Raw genomic sequence first — 22,502 nt, forward strand, 5'->3', positions numbered from 1 at the left:
GTGTCGGTCTTCAAAGAAGTTTAAGGGGTACCTGGCTTGCTCAGTAGGTAGAGTGTGGGACTCTTTTTTTTTTTTCTTCTTAAGATTTTATTTACTTGACACGGAGAGAGAGAGAGAACACAAAGCAGGAGAGAGGGGCAGAGGGAGAAGAAGAGCAAGAAGCAGACTCCCCAGTGAGCAGGAAGCCTGATGCAGAGCTCGATCCCAGGAACCTGGGATCACAACAAGAGCTGAAGGCAGACACTTAACCGACTGAGCCACCCAGGCACCCTAAATGTAGGACTCTTGATCTCAGGGTTGCGAGTTTGAACCCTGAGTTAGGTGTAGAGATTACTTAAAAAACACAAAATCTTGGGGCGCCTAGATGGCTCAGTTAGGCATCGAACTCTTGATTTCAGCTCAGGTCATGATCTCAGCATTGTGGGATCGAGCCCCGCGAAGGGCTCTGCGCTCAGCACAGAATCTGCTTGTCCCTCTCCCTCCCACCCTCCCCTTCTTCCCCACTCTCCACAAGAGCTTGCGCCCACACTCACTTGAACTCTGTAAAATAAATAAATTATTTAAAATAATTAAAAATAAAAAAGTTTCAAAAGACTAAGGATCACCAGATATATTTGGGTGAAACATAGAAACACTTCAGAAAACCTATCACTGATAACCTTTGAGACATAAAAAAGCTCTTAGAAATTTAACATATTAGAGAAAATGAAAAACTCCATAGAGTTGAAAATAAGTCGAGTAAATACCTCAAAAAATAAAGCAAAAAAACAAAGAGATAAAAACTAGGAGAGTCAATAAAGGAACTTGAGGACCAGTTCAGAGGCCCAAATACTGAAAAACAGAATTTCAATAAGAAAGGTTAAAGACAATGGTGAGGAAAAAAAATCAAATAATTTAGGATAAATATCCCAAAATCAAAGGACGTAAGTCTCAGGATTTAAAGTACCCACTGAAGCTACCGTCTCCCCATCTCTAAAATCATGGCAGGCAGAACCCGGGACATTCCAAAGATTTTCATCTTCACTACTACCTAGAATAACTGGGGCTGGTGTCAGAACCCTGGGACCAGCCACTGATACACAGCTGTATTAAAATCAACAACTTTTTGGATGACAGGAACCAAATGTTCCCTAGGGTGCAGCAATACAACACTGGAATATCCTTTTCCAGCACAACTGATTTTGCTGACACAAAAGATAAAGCGCTGTGTTTTTCAAGCTGTGATCTGAAATAATTACCAATCAGGATCTACATAACAACATTCTTGTTTTATCTATGTTAGAATCACCTATAAATTCCCTTTAACAAGCAAGCAGTAAGGCAAGTATTTGTACCAATGTCATTAAAGGATCAGGAATGCAGCACAAATTTTGATCCCAAACTTCAGAATCTTTTGAGTGATCTAGAAAGCAGGGTTGGGAATACTTCTATGAAAATCAGACACTAACTTATCAAAGTGAAACTTAAGAAGGTAACACATTAGGGGTGCCTGGGTGGCTCAGTCGGTTAAGCGTGTGCCTTTGGCTCAGGTCATGATCCCAGGGTTCAGGGCTCGAGCCCCACATCCAGCTCCCTGCTCAGCACCAAGAGTCTGCTTCTCCCTCTCCCTCTGCCTGCCGCTCCCCCTGCTTGTGCTCTCTCTCTCTGTCAAATAAATAAAATCTTAAAAAAAAAAAAAAATAACATATTAAGTATTCTTACACAAACTAATGAGTTCCAGTTTTGGAAAGAATAAGCACATCATGTAAATAAACAGATTAGTGAAGAAAGAACCACTTATTTTAAAGAATTATTTGAAATAAGCACAAGAGTTGTGATTCATAATTAGTTATACATCAGGATTTTGATAAAAGTACTTTAGGATTCAATTTTCACTAGATTTAGCTCCATTTTAAATTCATGACTTGTTGAGGAGAGCCCAAGATGGAGGAGGAGTAAGAGACCTTAGTTTTGGCTGGTCCCAGGAATTCAGCTAGATAACCATCAAATCATTCTAAACACCTGTGAACTCAACTGGAGATCTAAGAATAGAATTCTTACAGTTCTACAATAATTCATGGAACACTTCATCTAAAACTAATGATGTAATGTATGGGGATTAACATAAGAATAAAAAAAAAATTAAAAAAAAAAAAAAGAATTGTTACAGTTCTACAAATAGAAAAGCAACCACCTTCTGCAAGGTCTCTTCTGATTTGTTTATGTATATTTCTCTGGGGTCGTTGCCATTTTAGTATTTTATTCTCCCGTTCATCTATTCTTCTCCGGACAGAATGACAAGATGGAAAAACTCACCTCAAAAAAAGAGAACAAGAGGCAGTACTGACTGCCAGGGACCTAATCAGTATGGATATAAGTAAGATGTCAGAACTAGAGTTCAGAATAACGATTATAAAGACACTAGCTGGGCTTGAAAAAAAGCATAGACAACACTAGAGAGTCCCTTTCTGGAGAAATAAAAGAACTAAAATCCAATAAAGTCAAAATCAAAAAGGCTATTAATGAGATGTGATAAAAAATGGAGGCTCTAACTGCTAGAATAAATGAGGCAGAAGAGAGAATTAGTGATATAGAAGACAAAATGATGGAGAATAAAGACACTGAGAAAGAGATAACTACTGGATCATGAGGGAAGAATTCAAGAGATAAACAATACCATAAAGCAAAACAATATTAGAATAATTGGGATCCCAGAAGAAGAGGGGGGAGGGCAGAACGTATACTGGAGCAAATTATAGTGGAGAACATCCCTAATCTGGGGAAGGAATCAGGCATTCAATTCCAGAAGGCACAGAGGAACCCCTCCTTCAAAATCAATAAAAATAGGTCAACACCTCAACATCTAATAGTGAAGCTTGCAAATCTCAGAGACAAGAGAAAATCCTAAAAGCATCTTGGGACAAGAGGTCCGTAACCTATAAGGACAGAAACGTTAGACTGGCAGCAGACCTATCCACAGAGACCTGGCAGGCCAGAAAGGACTGGCATGATATATTCGGGGTACTAAACGAGAAAAATATGCAGCCAAGAATACTTTACGCAGAATGGCTGTCATTCAAAATAGGAGGAGAGAGAAAAAACTTCCAGGACAAACAGACACTAAAAGAATTTTGTGATCAATAAACCAGCCATGCAAGAAATATTAAAGGGGATATTAAAGGGGATCCTTTAAGTTGTTCAAAAGTAAGAGTGCAAAAGTAACATAGACCAGAAAGAACAGAGGCAATATAAAGTAACAGTCACTTTACAGGCAATACAATGGCACTAAATTCAGATCTTTCAATAGTTACTCTGGGGCGCCTGGGTGGCTCAGTTGGTTAGGCGACTGCCTTCGGCTCAGGTCATGATCCTGGAGTCCTGGGATCGAGTCCCACATCGGGCTCCCTGCTGGGCAGGGAGTCTGCTTCTCCCTCTGACCTGCTCCCCTCTCATGCTCTCTCTCTCTATCTCATTCTCTCTCTCAAATAAATAAATAAAAAATCTTTAAAAAAAAAAAATAGTTACTCTGAATATAAATGGGTTAAATACCCCAATCAAAAGACACAAGGTATCAGATTGGACAAAAAAGCAAGACCCATTGATATGCTGTCTGCAAGAGACTCATTTTAGACCCAAAGACACCTCCAGATTGAAAGCGAGGAGGCTGAATATCATTTCTCATGCTAATGGACATCAAAAGAAAGCTTGGGTGGTAATCCTTATATCAGACAAATTAGACTTTAAACCAAAGACTGTAATAAAAGATGAGGAAGGACACTATATCATACTTAAAGGGTCTATCCAACAAGAAGATCTAAGAATTGGGGTGCCCGGATGGCTCAGATGGTTAAGCATCTGCCTTCGGCTAGGGTCATGATCCTAGGGTCCTGGGATCGAGCCCAACATAGGGCTCCTGGCTCAGTGGGGAGTCTGCTTCTCCCTCTCCCCCTGCTCATGCTCTCTCTATCTCTGTGTCTCAAATGAATAAATAAAATCTTTTTTAAAAAATTTAAAAAATAAAATTTAAAAAAAAGAAGACATAAGAATTATAATTATTTACACCCCTAACATGGGATGAGCCATTATATAAGCCAATTAATAACAAAATTAAAGAAACACATTGATAATAATACAATAATAGTAGGGGACTTTAACACCCCACTCACTACAATGGACAGATCATCTAAGCTGAAGATCAACAAGGAAACAAGGGGTTTGAATGACACACTTGACCAGATGGACTTCACAGATATATACAAAGCATTACATCCTAAAGCAAGAGAATACACATTCTTCTCGAGGGCGCACATGGAACATTCTCCAGAATAGATCACATCCTGGGTCACAAATCCAGTCTCAATAGGTACCAAAAGATTGGGATCATTCATTCCCTGCATATTTTCAGACCATAATGCTTTGAAACTTGAACTCAATCACATGAAGAAATCTGAAAAGAACTCAAATACCTGGAGGTTAAAGAGCATCCTACTAAAGAATAAATGGGTCAACCAGAAAATTAAGGAAGAATTTAAAAAATCCATGGAAACAAGTGAAAATGAAAACACAACTGTTCAGAACCTTTGGGATGTAGCAAAGGTAGTCCAAAGAGGGAAGTATACAGCAATACAAGCCTTTCTCAAGAAACAAGAAATACAACCTAACCTTACACCTAAAGGAGCTGTTGAAAGAACAGCAAATAAAGCCTAAACCCAGCAGGAGAAGAGAAATAATAAAGATCAGAGTAGAAATCAATGAAACAGAAACCAAAAGAAGAGTAGAAGAGGGGCGCCTGGGTGGCTCAGATGGTTAAGCATCTGCCTTCAGCTCAGGTCATGATCCCAGGGTCGTGGGATTGAGCCCTGTATCGGGCTCCCTGCTCAGCGAGGAGCCTGCTTCTCCCTCTCCCTCTGCTGCTTCCCCTGCTTGTACACTCTCTCTCTCTGTCAAAAATAAATAAAATCTTAAAAAAAAAAAAAAAAAAAAGAAGAGTAGAACAGATCAATGAAATATGAACTGCTTCTTTGAAAGAATTAATCAGATCAATAAACCCCTGGCCAGGATTATAAAAAGAAAAGAGAAAGGACCCAAATAAATAAAATCATGAATGAAAGAGAACAACCAACACCGGAAGAAATACAAAAAATTATTTTTTTTTTTTTTAAGATTTTATTTATTTATTTGAGAGAGAGAGAATGAGAGACAGAGAGCACGAGAGGGAAGAGGGCAGAGGGAAAAGCAGACCCCCTGCCGAGCAGGGAGCCCGATGCGGGACTCGATCCCGGGACTCCAGGATCATGACCTGAGCCGAAGGCAGTCACTTAACCAACTGAGCCACCCAGGCGCCCCGAAATACAAACAATTATAAGAACATATTATAAGCAACTATATGCCAACAAATTAGGCAATCTGGAAAAAATGGATGCATTCCTAGAGACACATAAACTACCAAAACTGAAACAGTAAGAAACAGAAAACCTAAATAGACCCATAACCAGCAAAGAAATTGAAGCAGTAGTCAAAAATATCCGACAAACAAGAGTCCAGGGCCAGATGGCTTCCCAGGGGGATTCTACCAAACATTTAAAGAAGAATGAATACCTATTCTTCTGAAGCTGTTTCAAAAAATAGAAATGGAAGGAAAACTTCCAAACTCTTTTTATGAGGCCAGCATTACCTTGATCCTAAAACCACACAAAGACCCCATCAAAAAGGAGAATTACAGACCAATATCCCTGATGAACATGGATACAAAAATTCTCACCAAGATACTAGCCAATAGGATCCAACAGTACATTAAAAGGATTATTCACCACGACTGAGTGGAATTTATTTCTGGGCTGCAAGGTTGGTTCAACATCTGGAAATCAATGAATGTGATACACAACATAAATAAAAGAAAGGACAAGAACCATATGATCCTCTCAAAAGATGCACAAAAAGCATCTGACAAAGTACAGCATCCTTTCCTGATTAAAATTTTTCACAGTGTAGGGATAGAGGGAACATACATCAATATCATAAAAGCCATGTACAAAAAGCCCACAGCAAATATCATTTTCAATGGGGAAAAACTGAGAGCTTTTCCCCTAAGGTCAGGAACATGGTAGCAATGTTCACCATCATCACTGCCCTTCAACAAAGTACTAGAAGTCCTAGCCGTAGCAGTCAGACAACAAAAAGAAATAAAAGGCATCTGAATCTGCACAGAAGTCAAACTCTCACTCTTTGCAGATGACATGATACTCTATGTGGAAAACCCAAAAGACCACCCCAAAATTGCTAGAACTCATACAGAAATTCAGCAAAGTGGCAGGATATATAATCAATGGACAAAAATCAGTTGCATTTTTATACACTAACAGTGAGACACAAGAAGGAGAAATTAAGGAGTCGATCCCATTTACAATTGTCCCCAAAAACTATAAGATACCTAGGAATAAGAGGCAAAGGATCTGTACTCAGAAAACTATAGAACACTCATGAAATTGAGGAAGACACAAAGAAATGTGAAAACGTTCCATCCTCATAGATTGGAAGAACAAATATTGTTAAAATGTCTATGCTACCGGGGTGCCTGGGTGGCTCAGTCGTTAAGCATCTGCCTTTGGCTCAGGTCATAATCCCAGGGTCCTGGGATCGAGCCCCACATCGGGCTCCCTGCTCCGCGGGAAGTCTGCTTCTCCCTCTCCCACTCCCCCTGCTTGTGTTCCCTCTCTCGCTGTGTCTCTCTCTGTCAAATAAATAAATAAAAATAAAATAAAATAAAATAAAAATGTCTATGCTACCTAGAGCAATCTATACATTCAATGCAATCCCTATCAAAATACCATGAACTTTTTTCAAACAAATGGAATAAATAATCCTAAAATTTGTATGGAACCAGAAAAGACCCCGAATAGCCAAAGGAATGTTGAAAAAGAAAACCAAAGCTGGTGGCATCACAAACCTGGACTTCAAGCTATATTACAAAGCTGTAATCGGGGGCGCCTATATGGCTCAGTCAGTTAAGCATCTGCCTTTGGCTCAGGTCATGATCCCAGAGTCCTGGGATCAAGCCCAGCATGGGGGGGCTGGAGTCCCCGCTCAGCGGGGAGTCTGCTTCTCCCTCTTCCTTTGCCCCTCCCCACAACTTGTGCGTGCGCTCACTTGCTCTCTCTCTCTCTCTCCCCCCTCTCCCTCAATAAAATAAATAAAATCTTAAAAAAAAAAAAGCTGTAATCATCAATACAGTATGGTACTGGCACAAAAACAGACACATAGACCAATGGAACAGAACAGAGAATCCAGAAATGGACCCTCAACTCTATGGTCAAATAACCTTCAGCAAAGCAGGAAAGAATATCCAATGGAAAAAAAGACAGTCTCTTCAACAAATGGTGTTGGGAAAACTGGACAGCCACATGCAGAATGAAACTGGACCATTTTCTTACACCACACACAAAAATAGACTCAAAAAGGATGAAAGACCTAAATGTGAGACAGGAATCCATCAAAATCCTAGAGAACACAGGCAGCAACCTCTGTGACCTCGGCTTCAGCAACTTCTTGTTGCTTTAAAGATACATCTTCAAAGGCAAACGCAAGGGAAACAAAAGCAAAAATCAACTATTGGGACTTTCTCAAGATAAAAAGCGTTTGGACAGCAAAGGAAACAGTCGACAAAACCAAGACAACCAACAGAATGAGAGAAGATATTTGCAAATATCTTATCAGAAAAAAGGCTAGTAGCCAAAATCTGTAAAGAACTTATCAAACTCAGCACCCAAAGAACAAATAATCCAATCAAGAAATGGGCTGAAGACACTGAACAGACATTTCTCCAAAGACATACAAATGGTAACTGGGTGATGGGCATTAAGGAGGGCACATCAGAGCATGATCATTATCCTGAGTCATGAATGTTACACCTCTTAGATATCAGGTACTAGTAAAGAAACAGTTTTAAAATTGGGGGGAAAATAAAGTGCCCACTGAGGTCCCAGCATATGTATGAACGAAATCTATACACAGGAACATCATTTTGAAAAACTTCAGAACAGTACTATGGGACAAAGATCTCACAAACTTCCAAAAAATAAGTCACATATAAAGAATAAAGAATCACAACAGCATTAGATTCTCAAAAAGAACACTGGAAGCCAAGGAGGGAAAAAAAAGAAAAAAAGACTTTAAAAATCTAACGAAAACTATTTACAAACTAGGATTCTATACTCAGTCAAATTATCAATTAAGCATGAGGGTAGGGGGAATAAAAAGATCTTTTCAGATATGCCAGGAGTCAAAACTTTGACCTCTCTTATACCTCTCTGAGGAAACGACAAGGATCTGTTCCCCTAAAATGTGGGAGTCACCAATAAAGAGGAAGCTACAGGATTCTAGGGGATGGGAGATCCAAAAGAAGAGAGGTAAAGGGAGTTCCAGGATGACTGTGGAGTAAGATCCCAAATAATTCATCACCACAAGCCTAGAGAAGAAATAGTCCAAACCAGAGCAGATCAGAAGGCTCTAGGAAAAAAAAAAAAAAAAAAAGAAGGCTCTAGGAAAGATTTCAAGATAAAGAATGTGATGAAATAGCTAATATGTCTGAATATACTGGGAGGAGACTTAAACAACTGTGGGGAGTCAGGGTAGAAAACTAGGCAAAGAAACAAAAATCAGTATTTACTAATTCTAGAGGGGAAAATAAAGTTGTACATGAAAGGAAAAGTAATAGTGTACAATAAAGCTCAGTAATGAATACCATTAACACAGTCATAACAACGCAAACACTGCATATTGTTCTAACAAAATTATATTGGGAAAATGGCAGGACTAGAAGGACATGTATGTGAAATCAGCCTGGGGTGGGTGGGATGCAATTTTGGGTAAAAAAGAAAGCTGAACCCTCACCTTGCACAGTGGGAAGTTAAGAGATAACTCCTATAATTGGAAAAATCAAGAAGAACCTCATAGAGCATATTATTTAGAGATATGGAGGTAATCACCAAGTAAATCAGATTAAATAATTTTAAATGGCTGGCTTTAAGGAATGGGAAATTTAAGGACTGTTGGAGGTGGGAAGAACTGCCCTTTTTTATTATCAGACTCATAACACATTTTGATTCTTTAAATACATGTATAACTTAAAAAAAAAACAAAATGCTGAAATAGAGAAAATGCCCACACACTCATATACGAAGTGTTCTACCTCTCCTTTCTCTCTTTTTTCTAAGTGTTGAAGGCAAGAGAGAACATGGCATGCATACAAAACTTAAAACAAGCAGGAAGGGGCACCTGGGTGGCTCAGTTGGTTAAGCATCTGCCTTCGGCTCAGGGTCCTGGGATCAAGTCCTGTGTCAGGGTCCCTGCTCAGCGGGGAGTCTGCTTCTCCCTCTCCCTTTGCCCCTCCCCCCAACCCCACCCCCACTCATGCATGCTCTCTCTCTCTCAAATAAACAAAATCTAAAAAAGTAAAAAACAAAAACAAACAAAACCACAGCAGGAACCCATGATGTGAAAGGGAGAATAGCAATAAACAATATTGGAGATAAAGGCAAATGCTGCTTCTTAGGAATTGATAGATGTTATATAATTGATGGTATACATTGGCACAGATAAATGTAAATATGAACTAGGTATTATTATAATGCAATTATAATTGTGTATAAAAACGTCATTTGTTTAGAGATACGTATGGAAATATCTAGCAGTGAAATGTCACAATTTCTACAATTTAACTGGTCTTCAAAAATTAGACAAATTTTTTAACAATTTTTAACAACTGTTAAATCTAGGCAACAGATATATGGGTATTTATCACATTGTTTCTGTTTTTCAGTACATTTGAAATTTTTCGCAATAAAAAGTCAAGAAAAATTTGCTTTGGAAAGACCTATACATGAAGTAACGAGTTGGATTTCCTTCCATAACTATCTTGAAATGGGGACAGGTTGAAGAGGAGAAAACCAGGACAAGTCTATGATTATCTTACCATATCCTGCCATAGAAGCGCCATTCTCAACATCCGAGTTCTTATTTTCCTCTGCTAGAGCTTTAACATATCTTTTGCTTAAGTCTAGTATTTGTTCACGTAACTTGACACTGCTTTGATGTCTTGGTTGTTGAAAAGTATAGTGCAGTAACATCAATCCCCAAATGAGTCCAAATACAAGCAACAGTAAACTCAATTTCTGGGACATGGTTTTTCTTGAGATTGTAAAAATCATTTCTGATGAAGTAAATACACTCCACTGAAGGGTAGTGACTAGATGTAAGCCACCAAGCAACCAAGACTTTTGAAAGAAAAAAGAAAAAAAATCTCCTCTAATACTGTATATTCTTCATCTTCAGCAAGGTTGCCTCCCACTCTCAATTAACTCTGTAAAATTGAGAAGAGAAAAGGGGATTAGTCTTAAGCTATACCATTAACAGACTAGACAATGACAAACTTAAGAGATTCTATAAATCGTTGTGATTTGAAACTGTATCATCTTCTTTGACAACTTTCTCTCCACCATGACTAAAGCTTCCAGGTTTCATTTACATTGCTCTTCAAAAATTTAAACCGGACATAAATGTCAATTAACTGAAATGCCACCATGGTCACAAAATTCTCTGAATGACTTCTTGTCATTAGTAACTAAAACTATGGACATATAGTAAGATTTATAGGAGACTATCCAAATATAGTTTTCCAAACTAAATGTCTAAAACCTATTCCTCCTCTTCCTTTAAAAAAAAAAAAGGCAGATGCCAAAGTGAAAGTGAGAAAATGAGGAAAGGTGAAACAGACTAGAAAGTCATTAAATGCCTGATCAGAAAAAAAAAAAATCCCACAATTAAATAAGTGTGACAGTATTTGAAAATGTCACTAGAAAATATTGCTAATGGCAACAAGATCGTCTTAAGCATCCAACGTAAGATGAAAAATAAGTTACAAACTCTTAAGTTTATACTTCTAAATTTATGCCAGACATAATGAGAAGTGCTAAAACAGTTTAGAAAATTTTGCTGTATTTCCAAATCTGCAATTCCAAATTTTAAATGATACAGGAATGTACTTTTATAATTTAAGGGAAAATTATATAAGGAAAAAAAGATTATACTTCAATTAAAAAAAAGATAAAGGTGATGACAATCATGGAATCTAGAAAGACCTGGAAAATAATAATGTATATGAATCACCAAAGTGTCCAGTGAAGAAAACTCTTCAATTATACCTAGTGGAGTAAAATTCTTTACATGGAAATACATCTAGAGTCAAGAAGTATATTTCACAGCTTAATGAAAATAATCCTTAAGAACTTTTTAACTTCCTGCAGTATGGGCAAATAAAACATACCGATTTTAATCCGCTTAATAGGGTATAATCACATAGCCAAACTAATAAAATCAAGTTTGAGAATAAGTCTAAAAATGAATACAGTAAAGGCTAACTCTGCAGAGCATTTAATCACTTTCCCTAGTGCTAGACACTAGGGAAATTATGGTTCTGCCCTAAAAGTTTGCTTTCTAAAAGCACAGATGCTTTTAAATCTTTTTTAAATAATAAAAAATGAAGAGTATCTGTTATAATCTTATGTAAAAACAATCAAAATACAAAACTTTGTAATCAAAACTTCTCTAGATGTGTGTATGTTGAGATATGTGTAAGCAGGGGATCTTCTACCCTGGCAATTCACCTGTCCAGTTCAGAAAATTCCCACTCTTTCTTCCTCCTACCCGGCCCCCCAGTCCCTGATACACTGCTAATAAATTCTGGGCCTCCAAGGTTTGAAGAACACCCATCTTCTCTTGTTGAAGTGTACCCATCCTGCGAAACCTCACTATAAGCATGATTACCCCACTAACTGGGCATATTAATTACTATAGCAAAATAATAACTGCATTAAAAATTAAGAATTAACTCCTTTTCAAATTTTCTTCTACTTCTCCTTATTTACTTACCATACTAAAAAATAAATCTCTTCGGATCTTATTGAAACTCTACTATTAATATCAATACTGGATTACTAAACTTTACTTAACAAAGTCAAGTAAATGACCCTAATATTTTTTCTACAGATTTTACATTTGAGTTCAGAAAGTGCAAGTTCTGGGGCGCCTGGGTGGCTCAGTCGTTAAGCGTCTGCCTTCGGCTCAGGTCATGATCCCAGGGTCCTGGGATCGAGTCCCGCATCGGGCTCCCTGCTCCGCGGGAAGCCTGCTTCTCCCTCTCCCACTCCCCCTGCTTGTGTTCCTTCTCGCGCTGTGTCTGTCAAATAAATAAAATCTTAAAAAAAAAAAAAAAAGAAAGTGCAAGTTCTGGATGCCCAAGATAATTTTAAAGTAATTTCTTTGGGGTTCCTGGGTGGCTCAGTCGGTTAAGCGTCTGCCTTCAGCTCATAGGTCATGATCCTAGGGTCCTGGGATTGAGCCCCGCGTCGGGCCCCCTGCTCGGTGGGGAGCCTGCTTCTCCCCTCTCCCACTCCCCCTGTTTGTGTTCCCTCTCTCGCTCTCTGTTAAATAAATACCATCTTTAAAAAATAACAAAATAAAATAAAAGAATTTCTTTACACACATATATTAAATATATTCTTCTTTAGAGATCTTTCTTTACTGGCTCCTATGTCTTTTCAAGTCTGACCTGTAGGTGTGTCAGCACCCAGTAGAAGGACCAACTGGGTATCTGCTCTGAAGCAGTCACAACAGGCTTCTAAAGCTGGCATGACAACAAAACCAGAAAAGTGACATCACTGGAGAATTAAGAACATAGACTCCTAGGTGTTTTGGCAAATAAAGGTTAAAATGACAGGTTTTAGGTCGCTATACATATCCAAAGCCAAAACCAGAGGCAAAGAGGGTACTTCAGTTAAATAACAGCCTTACTACAATCACTTACTTCATACCAAATTCTGCTCTAAGCTCCTTATATGATTTAATTCATTATACCTTCACAACTCCCACATTAATAATGTTCTCACTTAGGTGAAAAAAACTGAGGCAAAGAGAAGTTAAATAATTTGTCCAAGGTCATACAAATGGATAGTGGTAGAGAGAGGATTCAAAGCTCAGGCCCTGAACCCACGCCACTCTTTTGCAGCAACGGCAATAAAATAGCAACAGCAGAAACTGCAGCCATGAGCAACCACTGAGCTCCTATGGTGGAAGGAAACACTCCACAACAGCTATTTCATTCTTTTTTTGCAATAGCCTCAAAAGAAAGATGTTGTTATTCTCACGTTAAAGATGACCACATTAAAAAAAAAAAAAAAAAAAGACCACATGAAAGCTTAGAGAGGTGGTTAACCTGCCTAAGAGTTTTACCTCGGCCACAGACCTCACTTGCCTGAACTTGGCAAAAGCTACAAGCCTACAAGTTCAGAATCTCTATTTCCATTCAGGGTCTGTCCTTTCTTTTACAAAAGGTCCTTAAACCCAGCCCTACTAGAACTGATAGGTTTTAGAGAACTCCACCAAAGTGACAAATCCCAAGACTATAACGGCATTAGACGGGGAACAGGAGATCCAGGGAGAGAGGTGGGGTTGAGAGTCAAACACAGGGAGTGTAAGCTCTAACAGGTAAAGTCCTTCCAACTAGGTACAAGCTGTACAAGTCCTTCCAACTAGGTACAAGTCCCTCCAACTAGGTACAAACTTTTTTTTTTTTCAGTTCAGGATTTTATTATTTTGGGTTTAATGGAACTTCATGGTAATGCTATCTGGGACCAAAGTGCCAGGATCATGTCCAATGTAAGAAGCAGGTGTGACCACTGCTTCACCTCTCTGAGCTCCTCACCTTCCAGAAAGTGGTCGCTTTTCTGTTCAGAGAGTTGTTGCTATTCTTTTCTTCGATCTCCTGTTGAGTTTGTAGGTGTTCAGAATGGTTTGATCCCTATCCAGCATCCAGCTTTATTCCTGGGACCAGACAAAATCCAGGTCTCCTACTCCTCCGCCATCTTGCTCCTCCTCCGGTACAAACTTAACCATGAACTTTGCTTAAAGAGTGAGCGGCAGTATGAACACCAGACACTGAGAGAAAACACCCTGATAGTGGACAGGGCAGAAACTTAGCTAAGGAGGATATGCCCCCAAAGTAATAAATCCCAAGGAACAAGAAAGCCTAGTTTAAACCTAGTGTTTCTCAGGGTGGGGGCCCAAAGATAAAGAGCCCCTTATTGCTCTATACTGACTGTATACTAGCTAACTATTAAATTCAGAAAACGGGCCTATATGAAGGTCTTCATACAGGCGCCTGGGTGGCTGAGTCGGTTTAGCCTCTGCCTTCCACTCAGGTCATGATACCAGAGTCCTGGGATCAAGCCCTCCATTGGCTCCCTGATCAGCTTTGAGCGTGCTTCTCCCTCTCCCTCGGCCACGCCCCCTGCTTGTGTGCTCTCTCTCTCTCTCTCTCAAATAAGTAAAATCTTAAAAAAAAAAAAAAAGGAAAAAAAAAAGAAAAGAAAGGTCTTCATAGCCTTGACTCTCCATGGAATGTGTCTGGCTCACCACTGCCCTCAACTAAAGCAGCCCATCTCAGAGAGGTCAGGAAGCTTTATAGGGACTACTACAGTAAAATACTCATATGCTTTGTAACTTGCTTGTGTTTGTTACACGTTTTTCTATAGTAATAAGTTAAAAATTTTTTTAAGATTTATTTGAGAGTGTACACACACACACACGCACACACACACACAGTGGGAAGAGGCAGAGGAAAGGAATCCTCAAGCAGACTCCCCACTGAGCATGGAGCCTGACCTGGGGCTCCATCTCAAGACCCTGGATTGTGACCTGAGCCAAAATCAAGTTTAACGAACTGAGCCTCCCAGGTGCCCAAAGAAGTTAAACATTTTACATGAAAAGGGTGTCTTTAAGAATAGCAAAGAGGTGAGAAGTTGTGAGCCATTATCCCACTCTACACTAGGAAACTACAAAATGACACCAAGGAATAAAGTGAGTGTGAGAGCTATTAAGGAGAAAAGACACCCTGGAGCCTTCTCCAAGTTAAAAAGATGGCCTGTGAGAAGTTGGGAGCCATTATCCCACTCTACACTAGGAAACTACAAAATGACACCAAGGAATAAAGTGAGTGTGAGAGCTATTAAGGAGAAAAGGCACCCTGGAGCCTTTCCAAGTTAAAAAGATGGCCTGGAGCCAGCTAATACCTGACATAGGGCTGAGCAGTTCAAAGGCCCATGAGGGTTCTCTGAAGCAACCCAAGAAGGCCTGAAAACTATTCTAAGGGTTCATTTCTTTTTTCTTTTTTTTTTTTAACATGCAAATACTAGATGTTTATAGATGGATAGTCCTTACAAAGTTGAGATCACATATTTGCCACGTATTAACACAGGAAATCTCCCATTAATTGAATGCGTGTATGAGCCATTGACATCAAAGATTCCCTCAAATAATTACTAGGCAGTAGAAATGAAGGTTAATCAACCATTTACAAATGCTGTTTGTTGGTGATGTGCCCCCTCAAGCTGCCTGTGTGTGGGGAGAGGACATTAACAGCCACAATTGGGCTATGGCAGAGGAGGGCTTTCCTTGAGTCTTTTGTTCTGCTTGGCAGCAGTGATGGCCGGATCCGTCTCCAAACTCTCGGATATTTTGTTGCAGATGATATCCACAAGACGCTCAAATGTCTGCTTGACATTAATGTTATCCTTGGCACTTGTTTCAAAAAATTCAAACCCAAGCTGTTCTCCTAAATGTTGGCTTCTCTCTGTTGAGATGACCCACTCGTCTTCCATGTCACATTTGTTCCCAACCAGGATAACCTGGGCATTAACCCAAGAGTATGTTTTGATTTGAGTTGACCTTCCAGAAAGTGGTTGCTTTTCTGTTCAGAGTTGCTGCTATTCTTTTCTTCAATCTCCTGTTGAGTTCGTAGGTGTTCAAAATGGTTTGATCCCTATCTAGCTGAATTCCTGGGACCAGATAAAATTTAGGTCTCCTACCCCTCTGCCATCTTGCTCCTCCCTAAGGGTTCATTTCCACAAGTAATTCCAAGCAAGCCCAGTAGAGGTGACTAAGATTCCCAAAAGGATACAATTATGCCTTTGGGTCTCTTCTCATAATGTTTTACATTAAAATCACCTGGACAGTTTTCTACAAATCCCCATGCCAGGTCACACCCCATACCAATTAAATTAAATGTCGATGGGATGGGATGGGATGGGATGTGGGATGAGATGGGATGTGGGGTGGGATGGGATGGGATGGGATGGGATGTGGGATGGGATGGGATGGGATGGGATAGGATGGGTTTGGTTTGGGTTGGGTTGGGTTGGGTTGGGTTGGGTTGGGTTGGGTTGGGTTTGGGTTGGGTTGGGTTGGGTTGGGTTGGGTTTGGGTTGGGTTGGGTTGGGTTGGGTTGGGTTGGATTTGGTTTTTAAGAGCCCTAGGTTAGGAGCACCTGGGTGGCTCAGTCGGTTAAGCATCAGCCTTCTGCTCAGGTCATGATTCCAGAGTCCTGGGATCACCCTGCTCAGCAGGAAGCCTGTTTCTCCCTCTCCCCCTGCCACTCTCTTACACTCTCTTGTGCTCTTTCTCTCTCTCAATAAATAAATAAATATCTTAAAAAAAAAAAAAAAAGGAACCCTAGGTTATTTCAATGTGCAGCAAAGAATGAGAACCACTCTCCAAATCTCAAATTTCTTCATAAAGCAGCAATGAGAGCTCCAAGTAGGACCACTAAATTCAATGTTACAAGTCAGTGCATCAGGTGTGACAGAGGCTTCTTACTTGGACCTACCTATAACGACCCTGAACAGGAAGGGGTAAAGGGGAGGAAAAAAACAGGCTACAATTGAGCACAGTATTTATCAGAGTCCTTTCTCAACCAAAATAGTGTACAATCTGAAAACTTTTTTTTTTAAAGATGTTATTTATTTATTTGACAGAGAGAGACACAGTGAGAGGGAACACAAACAGTGGAGTGGGAGAGGGAGAAGCAAGCTTCCTGTGGAGCAGGGAGCCTGATGTGGGGCTCAATCCCAGGACCCTGGGATCATGACCTGAGCCGAAGGCAGACACTTAACGACTGAGCCACCCAGGCGCCCTGAAAACTTTTTCATCCCAACTTCTAGGCCACCATATTAACTGTCTACTAATGTCTAAAAAATCAAACTTCATATTTGGCCCAAGTAGTTTTTAACGGCAAAAACAAGGGGCGCTCTCTCTCTCACTTGCTCTCTCTCAAATAAATAAAATCTCTTAAATAAAGGCAAAAACAAAATCATCATCATTATTTTGACCTAAGATAGACTCATAAATATTTTTAGGATCCCCAGGGGAAAGTTCTTAGGCAACTGCAGAGATTACAAAAGGAATTAAGAGTGTATATGGCCCAAAAGCAGAAGAATGAAGGAGAGGAGACACATTTAAAATGAAGTTGTCTGTAGAGCACTAGATCTGAAGAGGCAAAGGAGTGTGGTCCAAGTATCATCATCTCCAATTGGATTCCTGCCACTGTTTCTCAAGTAGTTTCCCAGATTCCTCTCCAACCCCACTTCAAGCCACTGTCCTCAGAGCAGCCAAAATGTTCTTTTAAAAACAGGTCACAGGGCGCCTGGGTGGCTCAGTTGGTTAAGCGACTGCCTTCGGCTCAGGTCATGATCCTGGAGTCCCTGGATCGAGTCCCGCATCGGGCTCCCTGCTCGGCAGGGAGTCTGCTTTGCCCTCTGACCCTATCCCCTTTCATGTGTTCTCTCTCATTCTCTCTCTCAAATAAATAAATAAAATCTTTAAAAAAAATAAAAATAAATAAATAAAAACAGGTCACAATCTGAATAGTCACAATTCCAATGGTTCTCAAAGGAGATATGCAAATGAATAATAAGCACATGAAAAGATGCTCAAATTACTAATCATTAGGGAAATGCAAATTAAAACCACAATGAGATACCACTTCATACCCATTTTTAGGATAGGAAGGGCATCCTAAAGTATGCCACTGTGGTATAAAGATTATTTGGAAGTGAAGATGACTAAGAAACATCAGATGCAGGAAGTGTTCCCTGCTTTGCTCTCCAAGAATTTCAAATCAGAAAGGTGACAACATTCTCATCATGAGAGACAGGGAACTGATGTTGAGACAAATCTGTACAAATAGGGCGCCTGGGTGGCTCAGTCGGTTAAGTGACTGCCTTCGGCTCAGGTCATGATCCCAGGGTCCTGGGATCGAGTCCCGCATCGGGCTCCCTGCTCTGCGGGGAGCCTGCTTCTCCCTCTCCCACTCCCCTTGCTTGTGTTCCCTCTCTCGCTGTGTCTCTCCGTCAAATAAATAAATAAAATCTTTAAAAAAAAAAAAAAAATCTGTACAAATACATCTTAAACAACCCGTACATTCCATTAGTTTCCCCCACATATTACCTTCTCACAATTTACTGCCTCTAGAAGCTAAAACTCCTTTTCCTTTGTCTTGTCAGGTCTTCACGATTTATGGCTCTTTGTCTAAATGATATATAAGCTCTCAGGCCTACCTGCTTCTTCGGTTTTCGTTTCATGTCTGTAATGACCCTCATTTACATATGAAATAAGCCTTTTCCTCCTGTTAATCTGGCTTTTGTCAGTTTAATTACTGAACCTAAGAAGGTAGAGAAAAAAGATTTTTCTTCCCCTGTAACATTTATCAAAAAAAAAACAAAACACAAAAACAAGTGTTGGTAGATGTGGAGACATTGAAACTCTTGTACACTGCTGATAGGAATGAGAAATGATTCAGCCACTGTGGAAAACAGTACGTCAGTTCCTCAAAAAATTAAACACAAAATTACCGTTATGATCCAACAATTCCACTTCTGGGTATAATCACTAAAGAATTGAAAGCAGGAACTCAGAGGGGCGCCTGGGTGGCTCAGTTGGTTAAGCGACTGCCTTCGGCTCAGGTCATGATCCTGGAGTCCCAGGATCGAGTCCCACATCGGGCTCCCTGCTCAGCAGGGGGTCTGCTTCTCCCTCTGCCCTCTTCCCTCTCGTGCTCTCTGTCTCTCATTCTCTCTCTCTCAAATAAATAAAATCTTTAAAAAAAAAAAAAGAAAGCAGGGACTCAGAGATACCTGTGCACCTATGTTCACTGCAGCATTAGTCAACAATAGCCAAAAGGTGGAAATAACCCAAGTGTCCAAAAAATGAACAGATAAACAAAATGTGGTATATATATACAATGAAACATTATTCAGGCTTAAATGGGAAAAAAATTCTGATGCAAGCTACAACACAGATGCACCTTAAAGACATCATACTAAGGGGCACCTGGCTAGCCAGTCGGTAGAGCACACAACTCTTAATCTCAGGGTCATGAGTTCAAGCCCCATGTCGGGCATGGAACCTACTTTACAAAAAAGTATATATATATCATACTAAGTTAATAAACTATACACAAAAAGACAAATATTGTATGATTCCACTTCATACAGGTACTTAGAACAGTGAGATACATCAAGACAGAAAGTAGAATGGTAGTTACCAAGGGGCTGGGGCTGGGGAGACAAGAATGGAGAGCTATGGTTTAAAGTTCAGAGTACAGGGGCATCTGGGTGGCTCAGTCGTTAAGCGTCTGCCTTCAGCTCAGGTCACAATCTCGGGGTCCTGGGATCGAGCCCCGCATCGGGCTCCCTGCTCTGCAGGAGGCCTGTTTCTCCCTCTCCCACTCCCCCTGCTTCTGTTCCTGCTCTTGCGCTCTCTCTCTCTCTGTTAAATAAATAAAATCTTAAGAAAAAAAAAAGAACCATTAAAGTTTAGGGTACAGAGTTTTACTCTGGGATGATGAAAAAGTTCTGGAGATGTATAATGGTGATGCTTGCACAACCTCATGAACGTACTTAGTGTCACTGAACTGTACGCTTAAATATGGTTCAAATGGTACATTTTATGTGATGTATTTTTTACCACACACAAAGTCATATCACATTACTCCCCTGCTTAAAAACCCTTCAACAGTTTCCCACTGCACTTAAAAAAAATTAGAACTCTTTACCTCAGGCCCCAAGGCCCTGCAAAATCTGACTTCTAAACCCTCATCTCTCTTGTCCTAATCTCACACCACTTCTACTTGCTCACTGTGCTACAGCCACACCAGGCAAGACAAACCAAATTCTTTCTGACCTCAGGGTCTGTATACAACTGCTCTTCACCTCCCTGGAATGCTCTCCCCGCAGCTAGTTCCTTTTCATTTTTTAATATCGTTATCTCAAATGTAGCCTCTTCAAAAAGGAGCACTCCCACTCCTGCCCCACCTCCAGCCTCAAGGTACTCCATATGAAATTATATATTCTATCTTTAAAACCTTGAGCAAGTTACTTTATCTCCCTAGACCCCGATGTCCTCATTTATATAATGGGGACAACAGGAGTTACCTAATACTGGTAAAGAGAAATGACACCTCATACTACTCAATATACACTAACTTTTACTATTAGTGTCAGGTACTAATACAGCAATGACAGTAATTCTTTTTTTTTCTTTTTTAAGATTTTATTTATTGGACAGAGAGAGACACAGCGAGAGAGGGAACACAAGCAGGGGGAGTGGGAGACGGAGAAGCAGGCTTCCCGCGGAGCAGGGAGCCCGATGCGGGGCTCGATCCCAGGACCCTGGGATCATGACCTAAGCCAAGGCAGACGCTTAACGACTGAGCCACCCAGGCATCCCAATGACAGTAATTCTTGATAATCTGAGTTATCTGAGCTAATACAGGAGATGTTTTACTAGACCTAAATAAAACTCCTCTGATTAGCTCTCACGGCCCTCCGTAATCAGTCCCCAAAGGCAAATTTATTTCCCATTAGTCACAAAAATATCTCCCCCAATCAAGCCAGTCTTCTCACTGTCTCATACAATAGTAATGATAACACCTTATGTTTACATGTATTTTTATTTATGAAGCATGTTTCCTTACATCCTCTCATTCAGTTAGCTAACAGCTATCAGAAGGCTGCAGGCTTGAGCAAGTTTCTACTCAAAATTTGTGGACAGCATGAAATATTTCATTGGTACTAGTTACTGAAGAATTACCCAGTCCTAAAAAATGATATAATGGCATACTGTTGAGAAGACTTCATCTTCCAAACAGCCTAAAATGAGACTAGAGTATCTCTTTAAACGCTACCTTCACCAGAAGGATTTCAAAACCTCATCACATTACCCCAGTCCTTGCTGATCGGCTCTCACAGCACATTACTTTATATCAGCTGATTTCACATATCCCACCTTCTCATCCAGTCATGAGCCTTGTCCCCACAATCCCATGTTCCTGAGGGCAACAGTAACCTGCCCTACGCTGCTGCCACAACGCCCACAGAGCCCAGTGAACAATCAGTAGAGATACTTAGAGTTTACTTTAAGCACATCCCTGAGTCTAACCCCACCTTCTTCCAAGCAGCAATGACTTCCCTGCAATGTTGGAAGTTTCGAGATACAATTAAAGTACCTTCAATTATCCATTTTGGGGCTAGATGAACCTGAGAAGAAATCTAATACAATCCCCTGACATTTCAGATGAAATAAAACCTAGGATATCTTGCCTAATGAGGCAGTTAATGGCAGAAACTATATTGATCTAGAAGACAGGTCCTGACTCACTATTTAGGTTTTTCTCTATACCATACTACTTTCTTTGCCTCCACTAGAAAGGCTAGGTTTGTAAATACTGAATGAACTGTACTGTTTTGCTTTAAAAGAACATAACCAGAGGGTGCCTGGGTGGTTCAGTTAAGCGTTTGTCTGCCTACAGCTTAGGTCGTGATCTCGGGGGTCCTGGTCCCCACCCCAACGGGTTCAGCAAGGAGTCTGCTTCCCCCCCTCCTTTTGCCCCTCCCCCCAGTCTGTGCTCTCTTCTCTCTCTCAAATAAATGAATAAAATCTTTAAAAAAAAAAAAAAAAGAGAACATAACCAGAAAACAGTAATGGCAGTTTAGAGCAATGATCCTAAAATTCCGAAAATATATGCTTGGACTATTCATTAAATTATCAAGTGGGCACATTAAAGTTTCAAATACACTTTATTCCCATAAATCAAACTATTACAAAGTTGCTGCAAGAAGGATTTAAGAAATCTTAGAGCTTAGCTTTTTTTTACATAAGCAAAAAACAACAGAAAAAATACGAAGTAAAGCACAGATAAATACAAGATCTTCTAGATGGAGACACCTTCACAATGACCAGCAGACACTGATAAGAAAAAACATAGTTCCAGAAAAAAGAATTTGGGGGTGGGGAGGGCCGCATAAAGGCCTAAGCTCAACAATCTTTACGAAGTTTCATTTAAAGCATGAACAACTTGGTTTACTCACTCATTTGCTCGCTTATTCATTCACAATATTTACTGCAGTACCTACTATGTACCAGAAACTGGAGATGTGAAAGGTGAAACAAGACAGGATTCCTCTTCTTGTGGAGATTATGTTTCAATTGGAGACAATAAACAAGCAAACACAGAAACAAGTTAATTTCAGCTTGTCATAAACTGCTATGGAGAAAATAAACAAACAGGGTGATGTGAGGATATATGAAGAGTCTACGTGAAGTATCAGGTCAAGTAAGGCCCTCTAGGGAGGTCTGAT

At 40.0% G+C, this 22,502-nt stretch overlaps 1 protein-coding gene across 5 annotated transcripts in view; it reads right to left on the bottom strand.

The window, feature by feature from the left end:
* Positions 1-22,502, bottom strand: part of CCDC126 (coiled-coil domain containing 126) — an 81,050-nt gene that overhangs the window by 19,904 nt on the left and 38,644 nt on the right. For 4 of the 5 annotated variants that reach the window (XM_081800428.1, XM_081800426.1, XM_081800424.1 and 1 more), the window contains one exon: positions 9,950-10,336. In XM_081800428.1, the coding sequence (XP_081656554.1) occupies positions 9,950-10,184 (235 nt within the window). In that variant the 5' untranslated portion in view covers positions 10,185-10,336. Of the gene's footprint in view, positions 1-9,949; positions 10,337-13,735; positions 14,257-22,502 lie in introns of those variants that run through there. The other variant, XM_081800429.1, reaches the window with a different exon arrangement.

The sequence above is a fragment of the Leptonychotes weddellii genome, chromosome 12 (assembly GCF_054177405.1).
Source record: "Leptonychotes weddellii isolate Sample4059 chromosome 12, ASM5417740v2, whole genome shotgun sequence".
NCBI classification, from domain to species: Eukaryota; Metazoa; Chordata; class Mammalia; order Carnivora; family Phocidae; genus Leptonychotes; species Leptonychotes weddellii.